The 21279-nt window shown below is 40.2% G+C and overlaps 1 protein-coding gene across 6 annotated transcripts in view; it reads right to left on the minus strand.

Moving 5' to 3' along the window:
* TAOK3 (TAO kinase 3) overlaps positions 1 to 21279 on the minus strand; it is a 243625-nt gene that overhangs the window by 112348 nt on the left and 109998 nt on the right. For all 6 annotated transcript variants that reach the window (XM_056537203.1, XM_056537201.1, XM_056537204.1 and 3 more), the window contains 3 exons: positions 18007 to 18098; positions 17308 to 17401; positions 6115 to 6196 (listed from right to left, as the gene is read on the minus strand). In XM_056537203.1, the coding sequence (XP_056393178.1) occupies positions 6115 to 6196; positions 17308 to 17401; positions 18007 to 18098 (268 nt within the window). The remainder of the gene's footprint in view (positions 1 to 6114; positions 6197 to 17307; positions 17402 to 18006; positions 18099 to 21279) is intronic.

Raw genomic sequence — 21279 nt, forward strand, 5'->3', positions numbered from 1 at the left:
ACCACATATGCATATATAAAACTTTTAGATAATTTATTATTAATTTTTTGGGGAATAAAATGTGACAAAAAGCAGCAGTTTTTGGACTTTAATTTTTTATGTTTACGCCGTTCACCGTACGGTATCATTAACATTATATTTTGATAGTTCGGACATTTATGCACGCGGTGATACCAAATGTTTATAAAAAGAAAAAAAATTACGCTTTTTGGGGGTAAAATGGGAAAAAGTGACAATTTTTATTTTTCACTTTTTATTTTTACATTGTAACTTTTTATCTTTTTATTTTTTTTATTTTTTATTTACACTTTTTATGTCCCCATAGGGGACTATTTATAGCAATAATTTGATTGCTAATACTGTTCAGTGCTATGCATAGGGCATAGCACTGATCAGTATTATCGGCTATCTTCTGCTCTGGTCTTCTCGATCTCAGACCAGAGCAGGAGACGCCGGGAGACGGACGGAGGCAGGTAAGGGGACCTCCGGCCGCCATTACAGATGACCGGATCCCCGCAGCAGCGCTGCGGGCGATCCGATCATTTATTTTAACACGCGCATTGCTGCAGATGCCATGATCTGTACTGATCACAGCATTTGAGAGGTTAATGGTGGATCCTGCCATGTATGATGCGAGCACCGCTCTGATGCTCGCAGTCATACACAGGACGTAAATGTACGTCCTGGTGCGCCAAGTACCGCCACACCAGGATGTACATATACGTCCGTGGTCATTAAGGGGTTAAATTGCATTGGGTAACTGGGGCCTTAATCTACATACACAAAAAACAACCAAATGCTTTTTTCCTCCTATTGACTAGTTTTATTATTCTTTAAGCTATGTTCACATGGCAGAAATTCTGCTATTCCACTCAATCAGAATTTCGGACAAAATTCAAAATGTAAAGACATGTTCAATGTTTTTGAAGAATCCGGAAAGCAGAATTTCAGCAGCAGACATTCTGCTGTGTGAATGAGGCAGTGGAATCCAATATGCAGTCAATTTTGCAGAATTTTCAAGCAGAATTTTCTGGTGGAATTCCGTACAGAAATTCTGCCATGTGAACATAAACTTACTAAAATAATGTCATTAACAAAAGATATAAATTCATGTAACAAATTTTATTTAGAAACATAAGTTAAAAATAGGAAGGATCCACCCAAAGGGGGAAGAAAACACTGGTGTCGCTTAGGTAGCCCTCGACAAAGGCATTTGCCGAAACGCCAGCGTTGGGGTGGTGTCGCTTTGGTGTCAGTCTTGTTATTTTCTGTGGTAATGTATAGTCTCTCATGGTTCACCTGAATGAATTGATGTATGATGCGGCTTTTCCCACTGTGATTGCACCTTATGCGCATTCAGCAACGTACTGTGTTAATAACAATTTCTCTGTATAGACATATAATGGCTACCTAAGCAACACCAGCGTTTTCTTCCGCCTTTTCGTGGAATCCTTCCTATTTTTAACTTATGTTTCTAAATAAAATTTGTTACATGAATTTACATCTTTTGTAAATGACTCCATTTTTTAGTAAGTTTATGTAATTTGGGAGATCATATAGCAGCTTTACTATCGGGGGTCCAAGCAGTGCACTAGCATTTAATTCTTTGAGATATTTATACATACCTCATTTTTTCTGAAATAAATTTTGCGTGCCATGTGAACATAGCCTGGTAGGAAAAGCCATATATTTTCTATAACTATAGCAATTTCAACAAAATCGGTCTGCAATGACCGAATCAGGGATAAAAAAAAAAAACACACACTCACACACAAAAAAAAAAAAAAGAAACCGCCAAATGTCAAAATCAGGATTTCTAGAAATTCAACTGTGTGCACGTAGCATCAAAATCCCATGAAAATAAATAAAATTTCAGCCTTGTGAACATGGCCTAACACACTTCCATTGACATCCGAATTTCCCTTTAAAGCAAGGCTACAGGTAAATATATAAATATAAATTTAATAAAAAAAAACTACTTGTCCTTTTGCTGGGTGGACGTAGTTGATCCTTTGACAAGAACTCTCCTGCCTTTTGATCAGTTGCAATCTCGTTGGGATCTCCCCTCGTCTGAGCGTTTTCATTATTTACAGTTGCAACACTATGTCCTCCCCACTGGGTTCCCAGTCCTTGCCTAAGGGCTTTGAAAGGCTGTGTCGTGGTGGACCTCAGACGAGGGGTCTTCTCTCCGATATTTACTCTTAGCTTCTCCAACCTCCGGAGGGAGTCCAGGTATCTCACTGATACTCATTGGGAGGAAGCGCTAAATACCACTATCACTCCTCCTCAGTGGAAATTAATATGGGAACGGGCGTCTAAGGCATCCATATGTACCACCTATAAGGAAACTCAATACAAACTGATTATAGGTTGGTACCATACTCCAGAGTTATTGAATAAGCTGAATCCCGATATCCCCCCCTAATGCTGGCGTTGTGGGGTAGGTTTGGGTACGCCGTTTCATGTCTTTTGGTCCTGCCATCTTATCACGGGGTATTGGGAGATAGTGTCACTTTGTTTACACTGGCTATGCACATACTATTGGCCGACGCTTGTTGCTAAATGCTGGAAGAGGACTCTTCCTCCCTCTGAATCTGACCTACTCTCCCATATACGGGAAATGTGCTCCTTAGAATACCTCACGGCCTCTTTGAATAATACTATCCCTGCCTTCCTCTAAGTTTGGGAACCGTGGGACCGTTTCTCTGACAGGCAACCTCCTTGATCCCCCCCCCCCCCATCCTCATGCCTCTCCTCTTTTTTCCCCCCTTATTTCCCCCCCCCCCCACACACACACACACACACATTGTGTTGTGCTTTGTTGTCTCCGTTTCTTGTGTGTCCCTGCTCTGGTCTCTTCCCTCTGTCCTTCTTTGTTGGAGAGCTTACCAGTTCTCTCCTCTACGTGTTTTGGTATATAACTACCTTTTTTCTATGGATTTGCTCCAGTCTGATGGTTTCTCTGAGGTCGGGGCTAGTAGTTATGACCTACAGATGTTTGTGCATGCCCTGGTCTCTATCTTGGCTTGTCATTAGCTCCTGACATGCATGTACTGGGCTGCGTCCTGTGTTATGCTTTGATTTCGTTTTAGTGTGCTCCTGTTTTCTTTTGTGAAAATCCACATTAAAAATTACAGTTTAAAAAGGAAAAAAAATAAAAATACTTGTCCACGGGACTAAAATGGAGCAAAATCTACTTGTCCCTCATGACTATCCACTTGTCCTGGCCAATTTTCGCTTTTACACTCATTTTTTTTCTCCTCGACCTATAATAGCCATAACTACCTACTATAATGATACCTTTTAATTTTTCCATAACATTCTCCGAACCAAAAAATATATATATATATAATTAGTGAAGTGAAATTGAAATAGTAAAAGATAATTTTGCTAATTTGGTGGTTTTCTTTTCTACACCATTTACCTTGTGGTTGAGCTAACATGTTTAGGTACCGTACTTTAATCTGCACCTGGGTGAAGCCCTGTTCCACGGTTCTCTCCGGCATGCAATTCCGTGGAAGAACTCCGGCAAAATTTACTGCCCATTTCTATCAATTGGATTACCATTGAAGTCAACAGGTGCCTAAATTTTGGCAGAATTCTGTGTTTTGAAAACACAGAAATTCAGCTGAAATTCAGTAATTCCATTTAGCAAGATTTGCGGAAATTCCACCATGTAAACATACCCTTAGTGTGTAATTGTGTGGGATAAAGAAAAGGTAAAAGTCACTTATTTTCTGCACAGGGGAAGTCAATGGTAGTGTGGATTTTTTTTTTAATGCAGAAACCACTACAGTTTCCGTGTCAAAAACCATGTGGGTTTTGCTCATGTGAACATGCCCCTAGAGTAGTTTCATACACAGTATTTTTTGGCAGTTTTTCCTTCTGTTAAGAGAAAGCCAGAAGTAGATTCAAAAGGAATGGTGAGTATATGCCCTTATTTTATACTCCCCATTCCACTTATATCTTGACTTTTATTTATTTATATATATATTTTTTTTAGCCAAAGCCAAACAGGAGTATAAAGGAAGGGCTAATACTTCCTGCTGGATCCACTTCTGGCTCAAAAAACCTTATAGAAAAATGACCACAAGCTTTAAGGTGAAATGGCATTTAACCCATGTGTATGTTTACTAGAGAGCAAAAGGGTTGGCAGACAGATGAGTGAACTACCAGAGTGAATCATCATAAACCTATGAGCCTGTTAAGAGATTATCTTTGAGGCTTGTACAGTATATGGAATAACAAACATGCTATGGGCTAGCTGGAATGTTTTACTATAGAACACACCTATAGGTGATATTAGATCATCCAGAAAACTATTTATATTAGATGCTATTCACACAGCATAGCTTTGTGCAATTACATCCAGATCTATTCATCTATCAGTTTATTTTCATACTTTAGAAGCCCATTTATCCTTACTTTACACATGAAATCTGTTTGGATTAAGATATTTTTTTTCTGTTTAAAGATCTCTCTAAATCTTGTAAAATTTTATAATCCTCCTAGTTCACTGCCCCCATCATGTTAAACCACCCCGTGCCTTTATTTTTCACTTTGCTACCTTGATATTGCTGGGGATTTTGTGTGTGTTTTGCTCAGTCTCAGATTGATAGACTGGGAAGGGGTGTTCCCTAGCAGGCGTGACATCACATGAAGCCAAACAGGGGAGAACTTTATCCCTCACTCGGCTACACACAGCCCAGAGCAGTACAGTGTGAGATGAGCTCTGATTGGCTAAGGCTGCACCCCCCACCTCCCTCAGAAATTCCTGATTTTGGAGTCCAAAGTCAGTGCAAGAGATGGGGGGGGGGGAGGGGGGGGGGGGAATGCGCTCTGGCCGAGTAGGGAAACACCTAGTGGCAGCATATAGAAAACGTTTTTTTTTTTTTTGTTTTTTTTTAAACAAAGTACATTAGGAAGATTTTATATTTACCATAAAAGGAGTGCAATAGCAAAAATTAGTTATAATGAGAGTGCCCATTTAAGCCAGACATCCTAATAGCCTGGCACCTGTTCTTGGCACTGAGGAGCAAGATAATCTAGAATTTTACCAGAGTTAAAAAAAAAATAAAAAATAAATAAAAAATAAAACATCCTCTGTTTAAGGCTATCTTCATATGGCGCAATTTCTGCAATTACGCTAAAATTCTTGCTGAACGGAATTGTGGAATTAAGGCAGAATTTCTCAGTTCTCAGAACACAGAATTCCGCTAAAATTCAAGCCTCATCGACTTGAATGGGATTCCCTTGCGGAATTCCACAAAATATGAGACTAATCTTATACTTTTGTGGAAAGTAGAAATAGAAATTCCGCAGTCTGAAAGAGACTGCAGAATCTCATTGAGATCAATGGGCAAATAATTACAGCTATATTCCACACAGAAATGTGAACATAGCCTCAGGGTGAGTGTGGAATACTTCAAGATAATGGCTTGGATTTACTAAGAGTGTTGTGTAGGTTTCTTTGTGGGTTTTAATTCCCTACTATTTTTTTCTACAGTATTTACTAAGGTTTCCCTACATTTTCCACTTTTCCCTACATTTGCTTTTTTACACATGCTCTGCTTTGTGGGGTTTTCCTCAAATCCGCCACATTTTGGGTTGGGTTTTTGTGAAAATGTCGGGTTCACACCCCTTTTCTGGCTACCACGCCCACTTTCCCCAGCAGTCACGCCCCTTTTTCATGTTTTCACTGTAAAACGGAGAGTTAGTCAGGTTTTTTTCACATTTTGGCACACAATCTGGCGCAGACAGAATTTCTGGCGAATTGCGCCAGAATCTGGCACACAACCCAACAAAACATGTCGGGTTTACAATAGTAAATCAGGGCTAATAAGTTCCTTTACACAACAATGGTATCATAGGACCCAATATAAAAAGATAACTTTTGTATTATATACTTGTTACTCACAACAATAACTTTATGCATTGCACATTGGCTTTCATTAATTACAACATAGTTCACAAATATAGCAATCTTTGCATCACCAAGTGAGTTTTCACCTCACACTCCAGATGCCGCTGACATGCTCCCTTACTTATGTTAAATTATTATTATTATTTTTTTTTTTTAAACATGCATTTAACAAAGCAGAGAAACTTTAATACCCGCAGTAGCTCTGCTGATGTGGGCCGTTCCTGAGGTATTTTCTGCAAGCAGTAGTCCACAAATCCCCTGAATGAGTCTGACCTGAAAGAAAAGCACAAAGATAAATGCACATCTCATCCAAAGGACACCTTTTAATCCCAATGTAGATATCAAACTATTCCTACTTGGGGGTAACTGGAGGTTAAAAAAACAGCAGACCACATGATAAAGCTAACAGAATCATGGCAGCCATACTTCTGGTAGATCAATATTAATGTATCTAAATGGGTATCTATTCACTCATTCTAGAACATTTTATTTATATTTCATGATCGAAATTTTACCAGTTTCTATACATCATTACACTAATAGGTAACAAATCAGCTTTAGGGTAAATGCACAAGGTGCAAATTTTTCAGCAGTAGATTAAAGAACCAAACATGCAGATGAGATCTGAACAAATCTCATGCACAATAGGGGAGATTTATGAAGCTGTCTGAGGCCATGTTATCAAAATAGAATTTTCAAGCAGAATCCAGCAGAAATATTTTCCCTGGAAATTCCTTTGCAGCAGAGTCCCATTGTTTTCAAAAGGATTCTGCTGCACTGTGAACACTGAAAAGAACTAGGAACAGAATTTCCGCGGTAGATGATTCCACTGCAAAAATTCCGATTCTAGTGTCCTCCGAAAGAACATGTTAATTATTTCTGCGGAATCTGTTAAGAAATGCATTGCAATCTAGGGAGACTGCACATTTCCAAGCAATCTGGAAGCAGCTTTATTTCTGAAAATTTTAATGCAGATTACTTATGAATCTAAAGCAGGTCTGCAAATTTTTTGAAAATTCTGCAGTGTAAAGTCTACATGCCTTGGTATGAATTTGTAAATATGGGTTTCTCTGGATTTAGTCAGAACGGTTGCAAAAGTTTTCCAATACAATTTTGGTTTTACTGTAGTTTTTGCTAAATTTTCTGGACACAAAAATATATACACTGCTCAAAATAAATAAATAAAGGGAACACTTAACCCCTTAAGGACCCAGCCAATTTTCACTGTAGGACCCGGCCATTGCACATCTGACCACTTTCACTTTAAGCATTAATAACTCTGGGATGCTTTTACCTTTCATTCTGATTCAGAGATAGTTTTTTCGTGACATATTCTACTTTATGCTAGTGGTAAAAATGTTGTCGATACTTGCATAATTTCTTGGTGAAAAATTCCAAAATTTGATGAAAAAATGGAAAATGTTGCATTTTTTTTTAATTTGAAGCTCTCTGCTTATAAGGAAAATTAATATTCCAAACAAATTATATATTGATTCACATATACAATATGTCTACTTTATGTTTGCATAATAAAGTTGACATGTTTTTACTTTTGGAAGACATCAGAGGGCTTCAAAGTATATCAGCAATTTTCCAAGGTTTCAAAAAAAATTCAAAATCTAAATTTTTCAGGGACCAGTTCAGATTTGAAGTGGATTTGAAGAGCCTTCTTATTAGAAATTCCCCACAAATTACCCCATTATAAAAACTGCACCCCTCAAAGTATTCAAAATGACATTCAAAAGGTTTGTTAACCCTTTAGGTGTTTCACAGGAATAGCAGCAAATTGAAGGAGAAAATTCAAAATCTTCATTTTTTATACTCGCATGTTCTTGTAGACCAAGTTTTTGAATTTTTACAAGGGGTAAAAGGAGAAAAATCTTCCTAAAATGTGTAACCCAATTTCTCTCGAGTAAGAAAATACCTCATATGTGTATGTCAAGTGTTCGGCGGGCGCAGTAGAGGGCTCAGAAGGGAAGGAGCGACAGTGGGATTTTGGAGAGCGAGTTTTTCTGAAATGGTTTATGGGGGGCATGTCACATTTAGGAAGCCCCTATGGTGCCAGAACAGCAAATAAAAAAATAAATAAACAAATAAAAAATGGCATACTATTTTGAAAACTACACCCCTCAAGGCACGTAACAAGGGGTCCAGAGAGCCTTAACACCCCACAAGTGTTTGACGACTTTTCGTTAAAGTTGGATGTGTAAATGATTTATTTTATTTTATTAACTAAAATGCTAGTTTTCCCTCAAATAATTTAAAAAAAAAAGGGATAATAGGATAAAATGCCCCCCAGAATTTGTAACCCCATCTCTTCTGAGTATGGAAATACCCCATGTGTGGACGTCAAGTGCTCTGCTGGCGCACTACAATGCTCAGAATACAAGGAGCGCCATTGAGCTTTTGGGAAAAAAATTGTTTGGAATGGAAGTCAGGGGCCATGTGCATTTACAAAGCCCCCCGTGGTGCCAGAACAGTGGACCCCCCACATGTGACCCCATTTTGGAAACTACACCCCTCACAATTTAATAAGGGGTGCCGTGAGTATTTACACCCCACTGGCGTTTCACAGATCTTTGGAACAGTGGGCTGTGCAAATGAAAAATTCAATTTTCTCACTGTACCCTTTATTACATTATATGAGGGGTGTAGTTTCCAAAATGGGGTCACATGTGGGTATTTATTTTTTTGCGTTAATGTCAGAACCGCTGTAAAATCAGCCACCCCTGTGCAAATCACCAATTTAGGCCTCAAATGTACATAGTGTGCTCTCACTCCTGAGCCTTGTTGTGCGTCCGCAGAGCATTTTACGCCCACAAATGGGGTATTTCCATACTCAGGAGAAATTGCGTTACAAATTTTGGGGGTCTTTTTTTTCCTTTTAACACTTGTGAAAATAAAAAGTATGGGGGCAACACCAGCATGTTAGTGTAAAAAAAATTTAAATTGTACACTAACAAGCTGGTGTAGCCCCCAACTTTTCCTTTTCATAAGGGTTAAAAGGAGAAAAAGCCCCCCAAAATTTGTAGTGCAATTTCTCCTGAGTACGGAGATACCCCATATGTGGCCCTAAACTGTTTCCTTGAAATACGACAGGGCTCCTAAGTGAGAGAGCGCCATGCGCATTGGAGGTCTAAATTAGGGATTGCATAGGGGTGGACATAGTGGTATTCTACGCCAGTGGAAACACTGCCATACAATAAGTTTTTAATTTTTATTGGGGGGGGGGGGGTACAGTGTAAGGGGGTGTATATGTAGCGTTTTACCCTTTATATTGTGTGTGTAGTGTAGTGTCTTTAGGGTACATTCACACTGGCGTGTTACGGTGAGTTTCCCGCTAGGAGTTTGTGCTGCGGCGAAAAATTTGCCGCAGCCCAAACTTGAAGAAGGAAACTTACTCTAAACCTGCTCATGGGGGGGGGGGGGGGAACCTCCAGCTGTTTCAAAACTACAACTCCCAGCATGTACTGACAGACAGTGCATGCTGGGAGTTGTACTTTTGCAGCAGCTGGAGGCACACTGGTTGGAAAATACTGAGTTGGGTAACAGAACCTAACTGAAGGTTTTCCAATCAGTGTGCCTCCAGCTGTTGCAAAACTACAACTCCCAGCATGTACTGATCACCGAAGGGCATGCTGGGAGATGCAGTTATGCAATAGCTGGAGGTACACAACTACAACTCCCAGCATGCCGAGACAGCTGTTTGCTGTTTGGGCATGCTGGGATTTGCAGTTTTGCAACATCTGGAGGGCTACAGTTTTAGAGAACACTGCAAAGTGATCTCCAAACTGTGGTCCTCCAGATCTTGCAAAACTACAAATCCCAGCATGCCCAGACAGCAAATAGCTGTTTGGGTATGCTAGGAGTTGTAGTTTTGCAAGATCTGGAGGGCTACAGTTAGAAACCACTGTATAGTGGTCTCTAACTGTAGCCCTCGAGCTGTTGCAAAACGGCACATTCCAGCATGCCCAAACAGCTGTTTGGGCATGCTGGGAGTTGTAGTTTTGCAACAGCTCGAGGGCTACAGTTAGAGACCACTGTATGGTGGTCTCAAACTGTACCCTCCAGATGTTGCTAGGCAACTCACCGGCTTCCGTACGATCCAGCCGCACAACATCGCCGCCCGCCGATCTCCGTCGCCCGCTGCCTCCGACGCCCGCCCGGATGGGTAAGTGGATCTTCGGCGCCGGTCCCCATCGTTTCCCCGTCCTGCCCTGCCTTTTGTGGGTCGGCAGGACGGGGAAAACGAAAGTTAACCCCCCCTGCCCCCGATCTGCTATTGGTGGTCGCGTCTAGACCACCAATAGCAGGGATAGGAGGGGTGGCACCCCTTCCACCTCACTCCTATCCCTTCAGGGGGATCATGGGTGTCTTAGACAACCGCGATCCCCCTTATATTCCGGGTCACCATAGACCCGTAATGACCCGTAATTGCGCAAAATTACAAGTGTGAATTCACTTGCGATTTGCAGAGATCGCCGACATGGGGGGGGGGGGGGTCTGATGACCCCCCCTGGGCGTTTGCACGGGATGCCTGCTGAATGATTTCAGCAGGCATCCCGGTCCGATCCCCGCCCGGCGTGCGGCGGGGGCCGGAATTCTCTAGTTCTTAAGTACCAGGCGTCAAGGGTCCTTTAGGGATTAAACAACACAATGTAACTCCAAGTCAATCACACTTCTGTGAATTCACACTGTCCACTTAGGAAGCAGCACTGATTGACAATCAATTTCACATGCTGCTGTGGACATGGAACAGACAGCAGGTGGAAATTATAGGCAATTAGCAAGACACCCCCAATAAAATAGTAGTTCTGCAGGTGGTGACCACAGACCACTTCTCCATTCCTATGGTTCCTGGCTGATGTTTTGGTCACTTTTGAATGCTGCCGGTGCTTTCACTCTAGTGGTAGCATGAGACGGAGTCTACAACTCACACAAGTGGCTCAGGTAGTGCAGCTCATCCAGGATGGCACATCAATGTTAGCTGTGGCAAGAAGGTTTGCTGTGTCTGTCAGCGTAGTGTCCAGAGCATGGAGGCGCTACCAGGAGACAGGCCAGTAGATCAAGAGACGTGGAGGAGGCCGTAGGAGGGCAACAACCCAGTAGCAGGACCGCTACCTCCGCCTTTGTGCAAGGAGGAGCACTGCCAGAGCGCTGTAAAATGATCTTAAGCAGGCCACAAATGTGCATGTGTCCACTCAATCGGTCAGAAACAGACTCCGTGAGGGTGGTATGAGGGCCCGACGTCCACAGGTGGGGGTTGTGCTTACAGCCCAAAAACGTACAGGACGTTTGGCATTTGCCAGAGAACACCAAGATTGGCAAATCTGACACTGGTGCCCTGTGCTCTTCACAGATTAAAGCAGGTTCACACTGAACATATGTGACAGACGTGACAGAGTCTGGAGACGCCCTGGAGAACGTTCTGCTGCCTGGAACATCCTCCAGCATGCCCGGTTTGGTGGTGGGTAAGTAATGGTGTGGGGTGGCATTTCTTTGGGGGGGCCACACAGCCCTCCATATGCTTGCCAGAGGTAGCCTGACTGCCATTAGGTACCGAGGTGAGATCCTCAGACCCCTTGTGAGACCATATGCTGGTGTGGTTGGCCCTGGATTCCTCCTAATGCAAGACAATGCTAGACCTCATGTGGCTGGAGTGTGTCAGCAGTTCCTGCAAGAGGAAGACATTGATGCTATGGACTGGCCCGCTCATTCCCCAGACCCGAATCTGATTGAGCACATCTGGGACATCATGTCTCGCTCCATCCACCAACGCCATGTTACACCACAGACTGTCCAGAAGTTGGCGGATGCTTTAGTCCAGGTCTGGGAGGACATCCCTCAGGAGACCATGCACCACCTGATCAGGAACATGCCCAGGCCTTGTAGGGTGGTCATACGGGCACGTGGAGGCCACACACTACTGAGCCTCATTTTAACTTGTTTTAAGGACATTACATCAAAGTTGGATCAGCCTGTAGTGTGGTTTTCCACTTTCATTTTGAGCGTGACTCCATATTCAGACCTCCATGGGTTGATAAATTTGATTTCCATTGATAATTTTTGTGCGATTTTGTTGTCAGGAAATTCAACTATGTAAAGATGAAAGTATTTCATACAATTAGTTCATTCATTCAAATCTAGGATATGTTATCTTAGTGTTCCCTTTATTTTTTTGAGCAGTGTATGAAAGAAACGTATTTGTCAACATTAAAACCATTTTCATTACCAAATACAGCAATGGAAAGTCTTCAGACCCTTTCACTTTATTATATTTTAACATTTTGTTGTTCTGTTGTGGGCGGCCTGGTTTTCACCAACAATTCATTTAACCCCTCAAGGACCAGGCCAATTTTTGTTGTTGCCCTTTAGTTTTCTCCTCCTCACCCTTTAATAGCCATAACTTATTTTTTCATCTACACACCCATCTAAGGGCTTATTTTTTGCGAGACTAATTGTGCTTCGTAATGTTTTCATTTATTTGGCCATAACACATGTGCTCCAAAACGGAAAAAAAAATATTTGTGAGGTGAAAAATATTTTACGCCATTCACTGTGTGGTCAAACTAACATGTAATACTTTAGGTCGACATTACTAAAACGATAACCAATTTGTATATTTTGTATCTGGTTTTACAATTTATTTTAAAAATTCTAAACCTTTGGAATTTTTTTTTTTATTGCCATTTTCTGTTCCTACAAATTTATTTTTTCAGTATACCGAGCTGTTTCAGGGCTCATTTTTTGTGCCCTTATCTGTTTCTATAGGTATCATTTTGGTATTGATCAGACTTTGTGATCACATTTTACTCAATTTTTTCTGGCATAGGATGTGATTTGAAAAAAAAATAATAATAAAAATTTGAGGGTTTGGTATTTGTTTACATTTCCCGTATGGGATAAATAATGTTTATTAGTCCGGACAAGTACCCTCACGGCGATAACCATTTAGATTGCTGCTGTCAAAAAATAATAAAAATAAACATCTATTAATAGCTGGCTGCGGCGATCACCACATTAAGGCGATTAGTGGCAGCTACAGGAATCAGCTGGGGGCTGCCCGGTATGGCATGGGCTCGAGTCAGGAGCCCGCGCCAACCATCCACCCTTAACAGCACAATGACATGCATACACGTTATAGGTCGTTAAAGGGTTAATATCCCATTAAGACAACAGAAATTGTAATATTTTTGCTAATTTATTTGGGGGGGGGGGGGGGAAGAAAAAAGGAAAGTAAAAACTAAAAATATTGCATTTTCGTAAGGGTTCACACCCTTTACTCAGTACTAGTTGAAACAACTTTGGCAGAGATTACAGACTCCAGTCTTTTTGGGTATGATGCTAAAGCGAATTTCACACAGAGGTTTGTATATATTCTACAAATCTTCTCTGCAGATCACCTCAAGTTTGTCCCCATCCAACCCAACCAGACAGTGGAGGCCTCTTTCAGGTCTCTCCAGAGATGTTTAATTGGGTTCATGTGAGGGCTCTAGCAAGGCTACAAAAGGACTAAAAAGGGGGAGATTTATCAAAAACCTGTTTAGAGGACAACTTGACCAGTTGCCCCTAGCAACCAATCAGATTACTTCTTTCATTTTTCAGAGGCCTTGTTAACATTGAAAGAAGCAATTTGATTCGTTTATATGGGCAACTTTTTATCTGTACAGGTTTTCATAAATCTCCCCCAAAGTGTTGTCCCTAAGCCACTCCTGTATTGTCTTGGCTGTGTAGTTCATTGTCTTCTTAGAAGGTGAACCTTCAGCTCAGTCTGAATCCAGGGCACTGCAGATCAGGTTTTCATTTTGAACATCTCTGTACTTTGGTCAGAGTTGAGGGAAAGCTGAATGAAACAGTCTTCCTGTCCGGGCCCCTGAAAAACATCCCCACAGCAAGATCCTGCACCACCATGCTTAACTATGAGGTGGCATTGGGCAGGTGATGAGAAGGTGATGCTTTCCTCTAGACATGACACTAAGGCTAAAAACAGACTACCGAATTATCAAAGCGTAATTTCACTTAGAAATTATACTTGGAAATTTCGGTGCAGCAGAGTCCGTATTTCCACCGCTGAAACTCTTGCTCCTTTTATCGGCGAAATACAGTGCAGAATACATTGTGGTCTAAGGGGACCGGCAATGTCTGCACGGTTCTAGCACAGAAGGATTCAGTCAGCGCAGGACTCCCCAGCCGGAGATTGCATAGCATGAACCTTGCCTTGCAATTTGAGGCCAAAAACTTTGTTTCACCAGACTAGATAATATTGTGTCTCACAGTATGAGACCTCAGATGTGTTTTTTTTTATTTTTTTTTACAAACTCCAGATTAGCTTTCATTTCTCTTTTACTGAGAAGAGGCTTCTATACATAGAACGCGTCAGCAGATAAAAGCAAATTCGCCCATCTAGTCTGTCTAATACTCTAAACACTATCAATAGTCTCTGGCCCTATCATATATGAAGGATAGCCTTATGCCTATGCTATGCATGCTTAAATGGGCACTGTCACATGAAAAAACTATTGACATGTTCTAGCATCATGCCACAAGTTTTGATCGACATGGGTAGGCGGAAGTCCGTGCTAATCACATTCTCTTTTATCTCCATGTCACGTGCTCGAGATACATAATAAATTCCTTTGCCGTATTTGCAGATACTTGTCCAGCAGGAAGGCCATTCTATGCATCCACTACTCTCTCAGTAAAGTAATACTTCCTTATATTACTGCATAAACCTTTGCCCCTCAAATTAAAAACCATGTCCTCTTGTGGTAGTTTTTTTTCTTTTAAATATACACTCTCTCCTGTGTTGATTCCCTTAATGTATATAAAAGTTTCTATCATATCCCCTCTGTCTCTTCTTTCTTCCGAACTATATATTAAAGGTCCTTTAACCTTTCCTGATAAGTTTTATCCTGCAATCCATGTACTAGTTTAGTAGCTCTTTGAACTCTCTCCTAAGTATATATATCCTTCTGGGGATACATTCTCCAGTACTGCTCACAATACTCCAAGTGAGGTCTCACCAATACTCTATACAGCAGCATGAGCACTTCTCTCTTTCTACTGCTTATACCTCTCCCTATACACCCATGAGCACTCCCCTCTTTCTACTGCTAATACCTTTCCCTATACACCCATGCATTCTCTTAGCATTTTTGCTGCTCTATAACACTGTCAGCCTACCTTAAAAATAATGACCCTGAAATCCCTCTCCTCAGATACTGAGGTCAGGACTGTGTCAAATATTCTATATTCTGCCCTTGGGTTTTTACGCCCCAGAAGCATTATCTTGCACTTATCAACATTAAAAGTCAGTTGCCAGAAGTCTGACTATTTTTCTAGTTTACCTAAATCCATTTCATTTTGGTGTATCCCTCCAGGAACATCAACCCTGTTATGTTTTTTTGCGGATGACACAAAAAATGATACCTTCATCGAGACCTTCTGCAATGATCACTAATAAGAATATATAACAAAATTGGTCCCAGTACTGGTCCCCACTGGTAACAAGACCTTGCTCTGAATATACTCCATTGACTACAACCCTCTGTTGTCTGTCACTCAGCCACTGCCTAATCCACTCAACAATATGGGAGTCCAAGCTCAAAGACTGCAGTGTATTGATAAGTCTTCTATGTTGGACAGTGTCAAAAGCCTTACTAAAATCAGATAATATTTAATTAATAATACTGAAATTTCTTGAGCAATTATTTTTGACTACTGCCATAAGGCCCAAATTGTTGGACTGCTACAGTGATGGTAAATATTCTGGAGCTTTCCCTGATCTGCACATAGAATCCTTGGAGCTCTGCCAGAATGACCATTGTATTCTTGTTCACCTCTCTCACCAAGGCAGTTCTTTCCACCGCATGGCTTTGGTTTTTGCTCTGATATTCATTGTTATGTGTGAGACATATAGCAGTAGTGTCTTTTTTTTTTTTTTTTTTTTTTTAATCATATCATGTCCATTCAACTGTATGATCTGAATACTTCTGCCCATACAAAGTTTTAGTATATCCTTTTAAAATTTCTAAAATTCAGTTTTTACTTTGTCGTTTGGGGTATTATGTGCAGAATAATGGGGGAAAATTTGATTTTAGAACAAATTTGCAACACAACAAAATGTGAATAAAGTGAAAGGGTCTGAAAACTTTCCAAATGCATTATACACCAAATAATGTTTGCAAGAACTATTTATTGTTTACTAATTCATTAAACCTGGACTCCAATCAAGGTGTAGAAACAATGATCAAGAGAAATGGGTGGCCAAAGAGCTAAATTACAAGTATCATAGCAAAGGGTCTGAATACCATGTCCATGCAAAATTATATTTTTCCCGTTTTAATAAATTTACTTAAAATTCTAAAATTTTGTTTTCACTTTAGCATAATGTAGTAACTTCAGAATGACGGTGGAAAAGTAGATTTTTTTAGCACAAGGCTACCCACGACATAAAAAAACGTAAAAAAAAAAAAATGGTGTCTTAAAACTTTCCGAATGCATTGTAAATGCTGTTAATACTTCAAAATTTAGCAGTTTTTTCTACCCTAGTCAATCAGATCAACAAACCCTATTAAGGAGAACAGCAACATCTAGATGTCAAATTATGCAAGGGTTACACATCGACTTTGGGTATGACATTGGTCAAAAAGAAAAGGAGCACTGTAGCGTGTCTGCAGAATCTTGTTGCATCACAGACAATAAAAGTAAATGGTGATCTAGTAGGGCCACAAGTGAGCAAGACCATCACCATCACAATCCAAGGTGGAAATCTGGTCATGGTAACATGGGGCTGCAGAGAGGCCCCCTTCACCTTCTTTAGCTGTTATGCATCAGTGTAACATGGTGAGATTTGGTCACATAACCCACGTCCTCATCAAAGTTGTTGTGTAGCCCTTGACTATTCATCTTTCCAGAAGGAATTATAGAGGAACAACAGAGCACAGAACTCTCCATGTTCCAGCACAGGTTTATTTTTTATTTTTTTATTTTTTAAATAGCTCTTGAACTAACTGGTAATTCTATGAAAAATCTATTTTAGGCCAGGTTTAGGTTAAGCTACCAAGCAAATTAAAACGTCTTATGTTTAGACTACCCTGCAATGTGCATAACCAACATTAAACAGTGACAGGATATTACAGTGTCATCTGCTTCCATCAATACACCCTTATTTTTGTCATACTAGTCTCGTTGATCGAATAGCAAATTCTTTTTATTTTAAACATACAAGTGTTGTAACTATAGATAAAGCCAGTAACAATTTGTTGTGCTGACATATACTACAAAAAAAGGTGTGCTGCTCACCAATTTCAGTTATTGCTGTGGTGCTGCTTCCATTATATTCAGTAGCTAAACACATTATAATACTAACCATAAACACTTACCATTCATTAGACTGTAGTGTTGGGGACTCATTCTGGGCTATGTGATATAAGGCACTCATTGCGTTCATATTAAATAGTGGAGGCTTCCTTTCAGCTGTACATATGAAAGGAAGGGGGGAAAAATGAGACACAAGATGTAGAATCTTCACTATGAAAAAAAAGTAGGTGTTGCAAGTGTACAGAAGAGCGGTTTAGTGTCATCATATAGTCTAATCCCATTATTTTAATCTCTTAGGTTATTCTAGGAAAGTAATCTTTCCCTGGACCCACAAAACACACAGTTAATAACAACTTTTCTGTTATAGACTGCATTATATAAACTGTTGGATTTAAAAGGACTATACAGACTGGCTGCCTCCCAGGTCAACAACCCCTATTCTAAGAGTCAATCACATAGCCAATGGTTAATCACATGGCAAATGCAAACGTTCCTTGAAATGATGCTGGAGGGGATGTAAAGAGTTATATAGTGCCCAATAACTGAACAGAGGCCCAAGTAAAGTAGGTATGCCACTTGTTCTTCAGAATGAAAGCCAATCTAAGCCTTTGTATTTTCATGTGGTTTGTACAAGGATGTCAAGCCCTGTACATAGCACACATCATGCAAGATTATAGAAAATAGGCAATATAGAACATTTAGAGGTCTTTATAAAACTAATGTATCTTTGTTACATTTAAGGCAATATTTATTATACTCACCTAGTTCAATGCAAGTGATACCAAGAGACCAAATATCAACCTTGCCTTCATACTGCCCTTCGTCCATTGCTAAAATAACTTCTGGGGCCATCCTGAAAACATACACACATATGACAATGAACACCAATATATATTGTAGGATTAAACTGAACAGTTTTACACCACATGGCTATTCTACCTGAAATCTTACAGTGCAGAACATGGATAAGTCACACCAAAAAATATGCAAATCCATACTTTGGCTGTTTTCACACGTCTGATCTGCTGAAGCATTTAATCATTGGATACATGTGTGAAAAATGAGCTCTGTGAATAAGATTTTAAGACATCTTTCACACACTGCAGATAAAATCTACAATGAAATTGACCTGTTGGGGGGGATTTTAAAACAGCTTAATTTATGTTGCAATTCCATTGCTGATTTACTGCAAACTTTTCCAATTGATTTCAATTGGGAAGTTAAAGTCCACAATAAACAAAATATTCACACCTTAATGTGCATGATTTGGTACAGATTTGCTGCTATGCCTTTACTTGTGGTACTTTTGCAAATTTTCTGGAGATAATCTGCAGCGGACCTTTCCTGTGTGAAAATACCCTTAAAAGGAAATCTGTCATCAGTATCACCTGCACTAACCTGTTGGTACAGACAAGTAGTACAAGTGACACTAATGACAACCATACTTACCTGGTCCCGTTGTGAGTTCTAGTTCTCCCACCACAGTCTTCTCCATCTTCTGTTCCGGGTCTGACTTGAAGCATGGGGGAAGTCTAATGTCACCGCTGCTGTTTGCTAGGAGCAGGACTAAGCAGAAAAGCAACAGCAGTAATGTCAGGAAGCTCCCCCATGCTCAAGTTGGCCCCAGAACGAACGATACCGAAGACAATAGCGGGAGAACCGGAGCACGGCACAGTATTAGGTAAGTATGCTTATCATCAGTGTCACCTGCAGTACCTGTCTGTACCGATAAGTTAGTTCAGGTAAAACGGATGACAGATTTTCTTTAAGGCGCTTATACATATACAAGTTACTTTCAAGCATGGGAATACATTTTTCAAGTCGAAAATAACTACGACTGTAAAGCAATATACAGGGTGGGCCATTTCTATGGATACACCTTAATAAAATGGGAATGATTGGTCATATTAACTTCCTTTTTGTAGCACATTAGTATATGTGAGGGGAGAAACTTTTCAAGATGGGTGGTGACCATGGCGGCCATTTGGAGGTCGCCCATTTTGAATCCAACTTTTGTTTTTTCAATAGGAAGAGGGTCATGTGACACATCAAACTTATTAGAAATTTTACAAAAAAAAACAAAGATGTGCTTGGTTTTAACATAACTTTATTCTTTCATGAGTTATTTACTATTTTCGGACCACTTATAAAATGTGTTCAATGTGCTGCCCATTGTGTTGGATTGTCAATGCAACCCTCTTCTCCCACTCTTCACACACTGATAGCAACACCACCGCAGGAGAAATGGTAGCACAGGCTTCCAGTATCCGTAGTTTCAGGTGCTGCAGAATGGGCAAAACAAAAATTGGAACAGGACCCTCAGTTTACACAGAAGATTTTGTTCAGTGATGAGGCTTTTATGTGAATGGTGAAGTTAACAAACAAAACAACCACTATTGGTCTGACACTAACCCACATAGGATAGATCCCTCCAAGACTGTTTGAGCACAAACATTTATGGTATGGTGTGGTATATGGGGTACAAAGATAGTGGGGCCATTCTTCATCAATGGAAACCTCAAGGCCACTGGATATGTGAAATTTCTACATGATGATGTATTTCCCTCTTTATGCTCTGAAGCTGGCACGTTCCCTGAGTTTTTCCAGCAAGATGGTGCACTACCACATTATGGGTGTCAGGTCCGAGCATTCCTAGATGAACAGTTTCCTGGAAAGTGGATTGGTCATCGTGGGCCAGTTGAATGGCCCCCAAGGTCTCCCGATCCGACCCCCTTAGACTTTTATCTTTGGGGTCATCTGAAGGCAATTGTCTATGCTGTGAAGATACAAGATGTGCAGCACCGGAAACTACGGATACTGGAAGCCCGTGCTAGCATTTCTCCTGCGGTGTTGCTATCAGTGTGTGAAGAGTGGGAGAAGAGGGTTGCATTGACAATCCAACACAATGGGCAGCACATTGAACACATTTTATAAGTGGTCCGAAAATAGTAAATAACTCGTGAAAGAATAAAGTTAAGTTAAAACCAAGCACATCATTGTTTTTCTTGTGAAATTCCCAATAAGTCTGATGTGTCACATGACCCTCTTCCTATTGAAAAAACAAACGTTGGATTCAAAATGGGCGAATTCAAAATGGCCACCATGGTCACCACCCATCTTGAAAAGTTTCCCCCCTCATATATACTAATGTGCCACAAACAGGAAGTTAATATGACCAACCATTCCCATTTTATTAAGGTGTATCCATATAAATGGCCCACCCTGTACATTTTAAAAATAGCTTTTAGTTCCCAGTCCATGTTCATACAGTGGTCATTAAAGAGCTTGACTCCAAAATGTTGTGTTCTTACAACACCCTGAACAGCAGCTGCATCGGGCATTGTGAAGCTGTGGGTCAGGTGCCTAGATGTCAGAAACAGCCAGACACCCATAATAGGAAGGTATAAATGGTATTTTACAGTTTCTGCCTTCCTTATCACTGTGTGAACAATGCTCATACACCACGCGTATGTACTAGTTCTAGAAAAAAAAAGATGAAGATAGTAAAAAGCTATAAAAGTCCATAGAAGTTCTTTTCTGACCTTAAAAGACTTTTCTGACCTTAAAATAAATGAAGTAAAAATACAGAAGGTAAAATTAAACAGAAAATTAGTAAATAAACCCATGCCAATTATACACAAGTTGCTGCCCCAATGAACTAACCTTATCTAGGTCATGCTTTGTTATCTAAACAACCAATGTACAATAGTGGTAAAAATACAAGATGACACAAATTGTAATATGAACTCTGTATATTCAGAAAAAAATTAAAAGTGAACTAGTCATTGAGGAAAAACTAGGTAACCATATTTTGCACATGCCCTTAAATTATGTTCACATCTGCATTGTGACTTCTGTTTAAAGGAAGCCACAACGCTGTGACAAGACGATCATATTATGGCACCCATTAACTTATAATAGGGTCTGTTTGGTTTTAGATGGGAAAAATAGCATACAATTTATAAAATAACAAAACCAAAAAAAAAAAAAAAACACAAAGAGTTTGTGACAGGAGCTTCTGATGTGAACAGAAG

This window comes from Hyla sarda, chromosome 1, assembly GCF_029499605.1.
Source record: "Hyla sarda isolate aHylSar1 chromosome 1, aHylSar1.hap1, whole genome shotgun sequence".
In the NCBI taxonomy this organism is placed as follows: Eukaryota; Metazoa; Chordata; class Amphibia; order Anura; family Hylidae; genus Hyla; species Hyla sarda.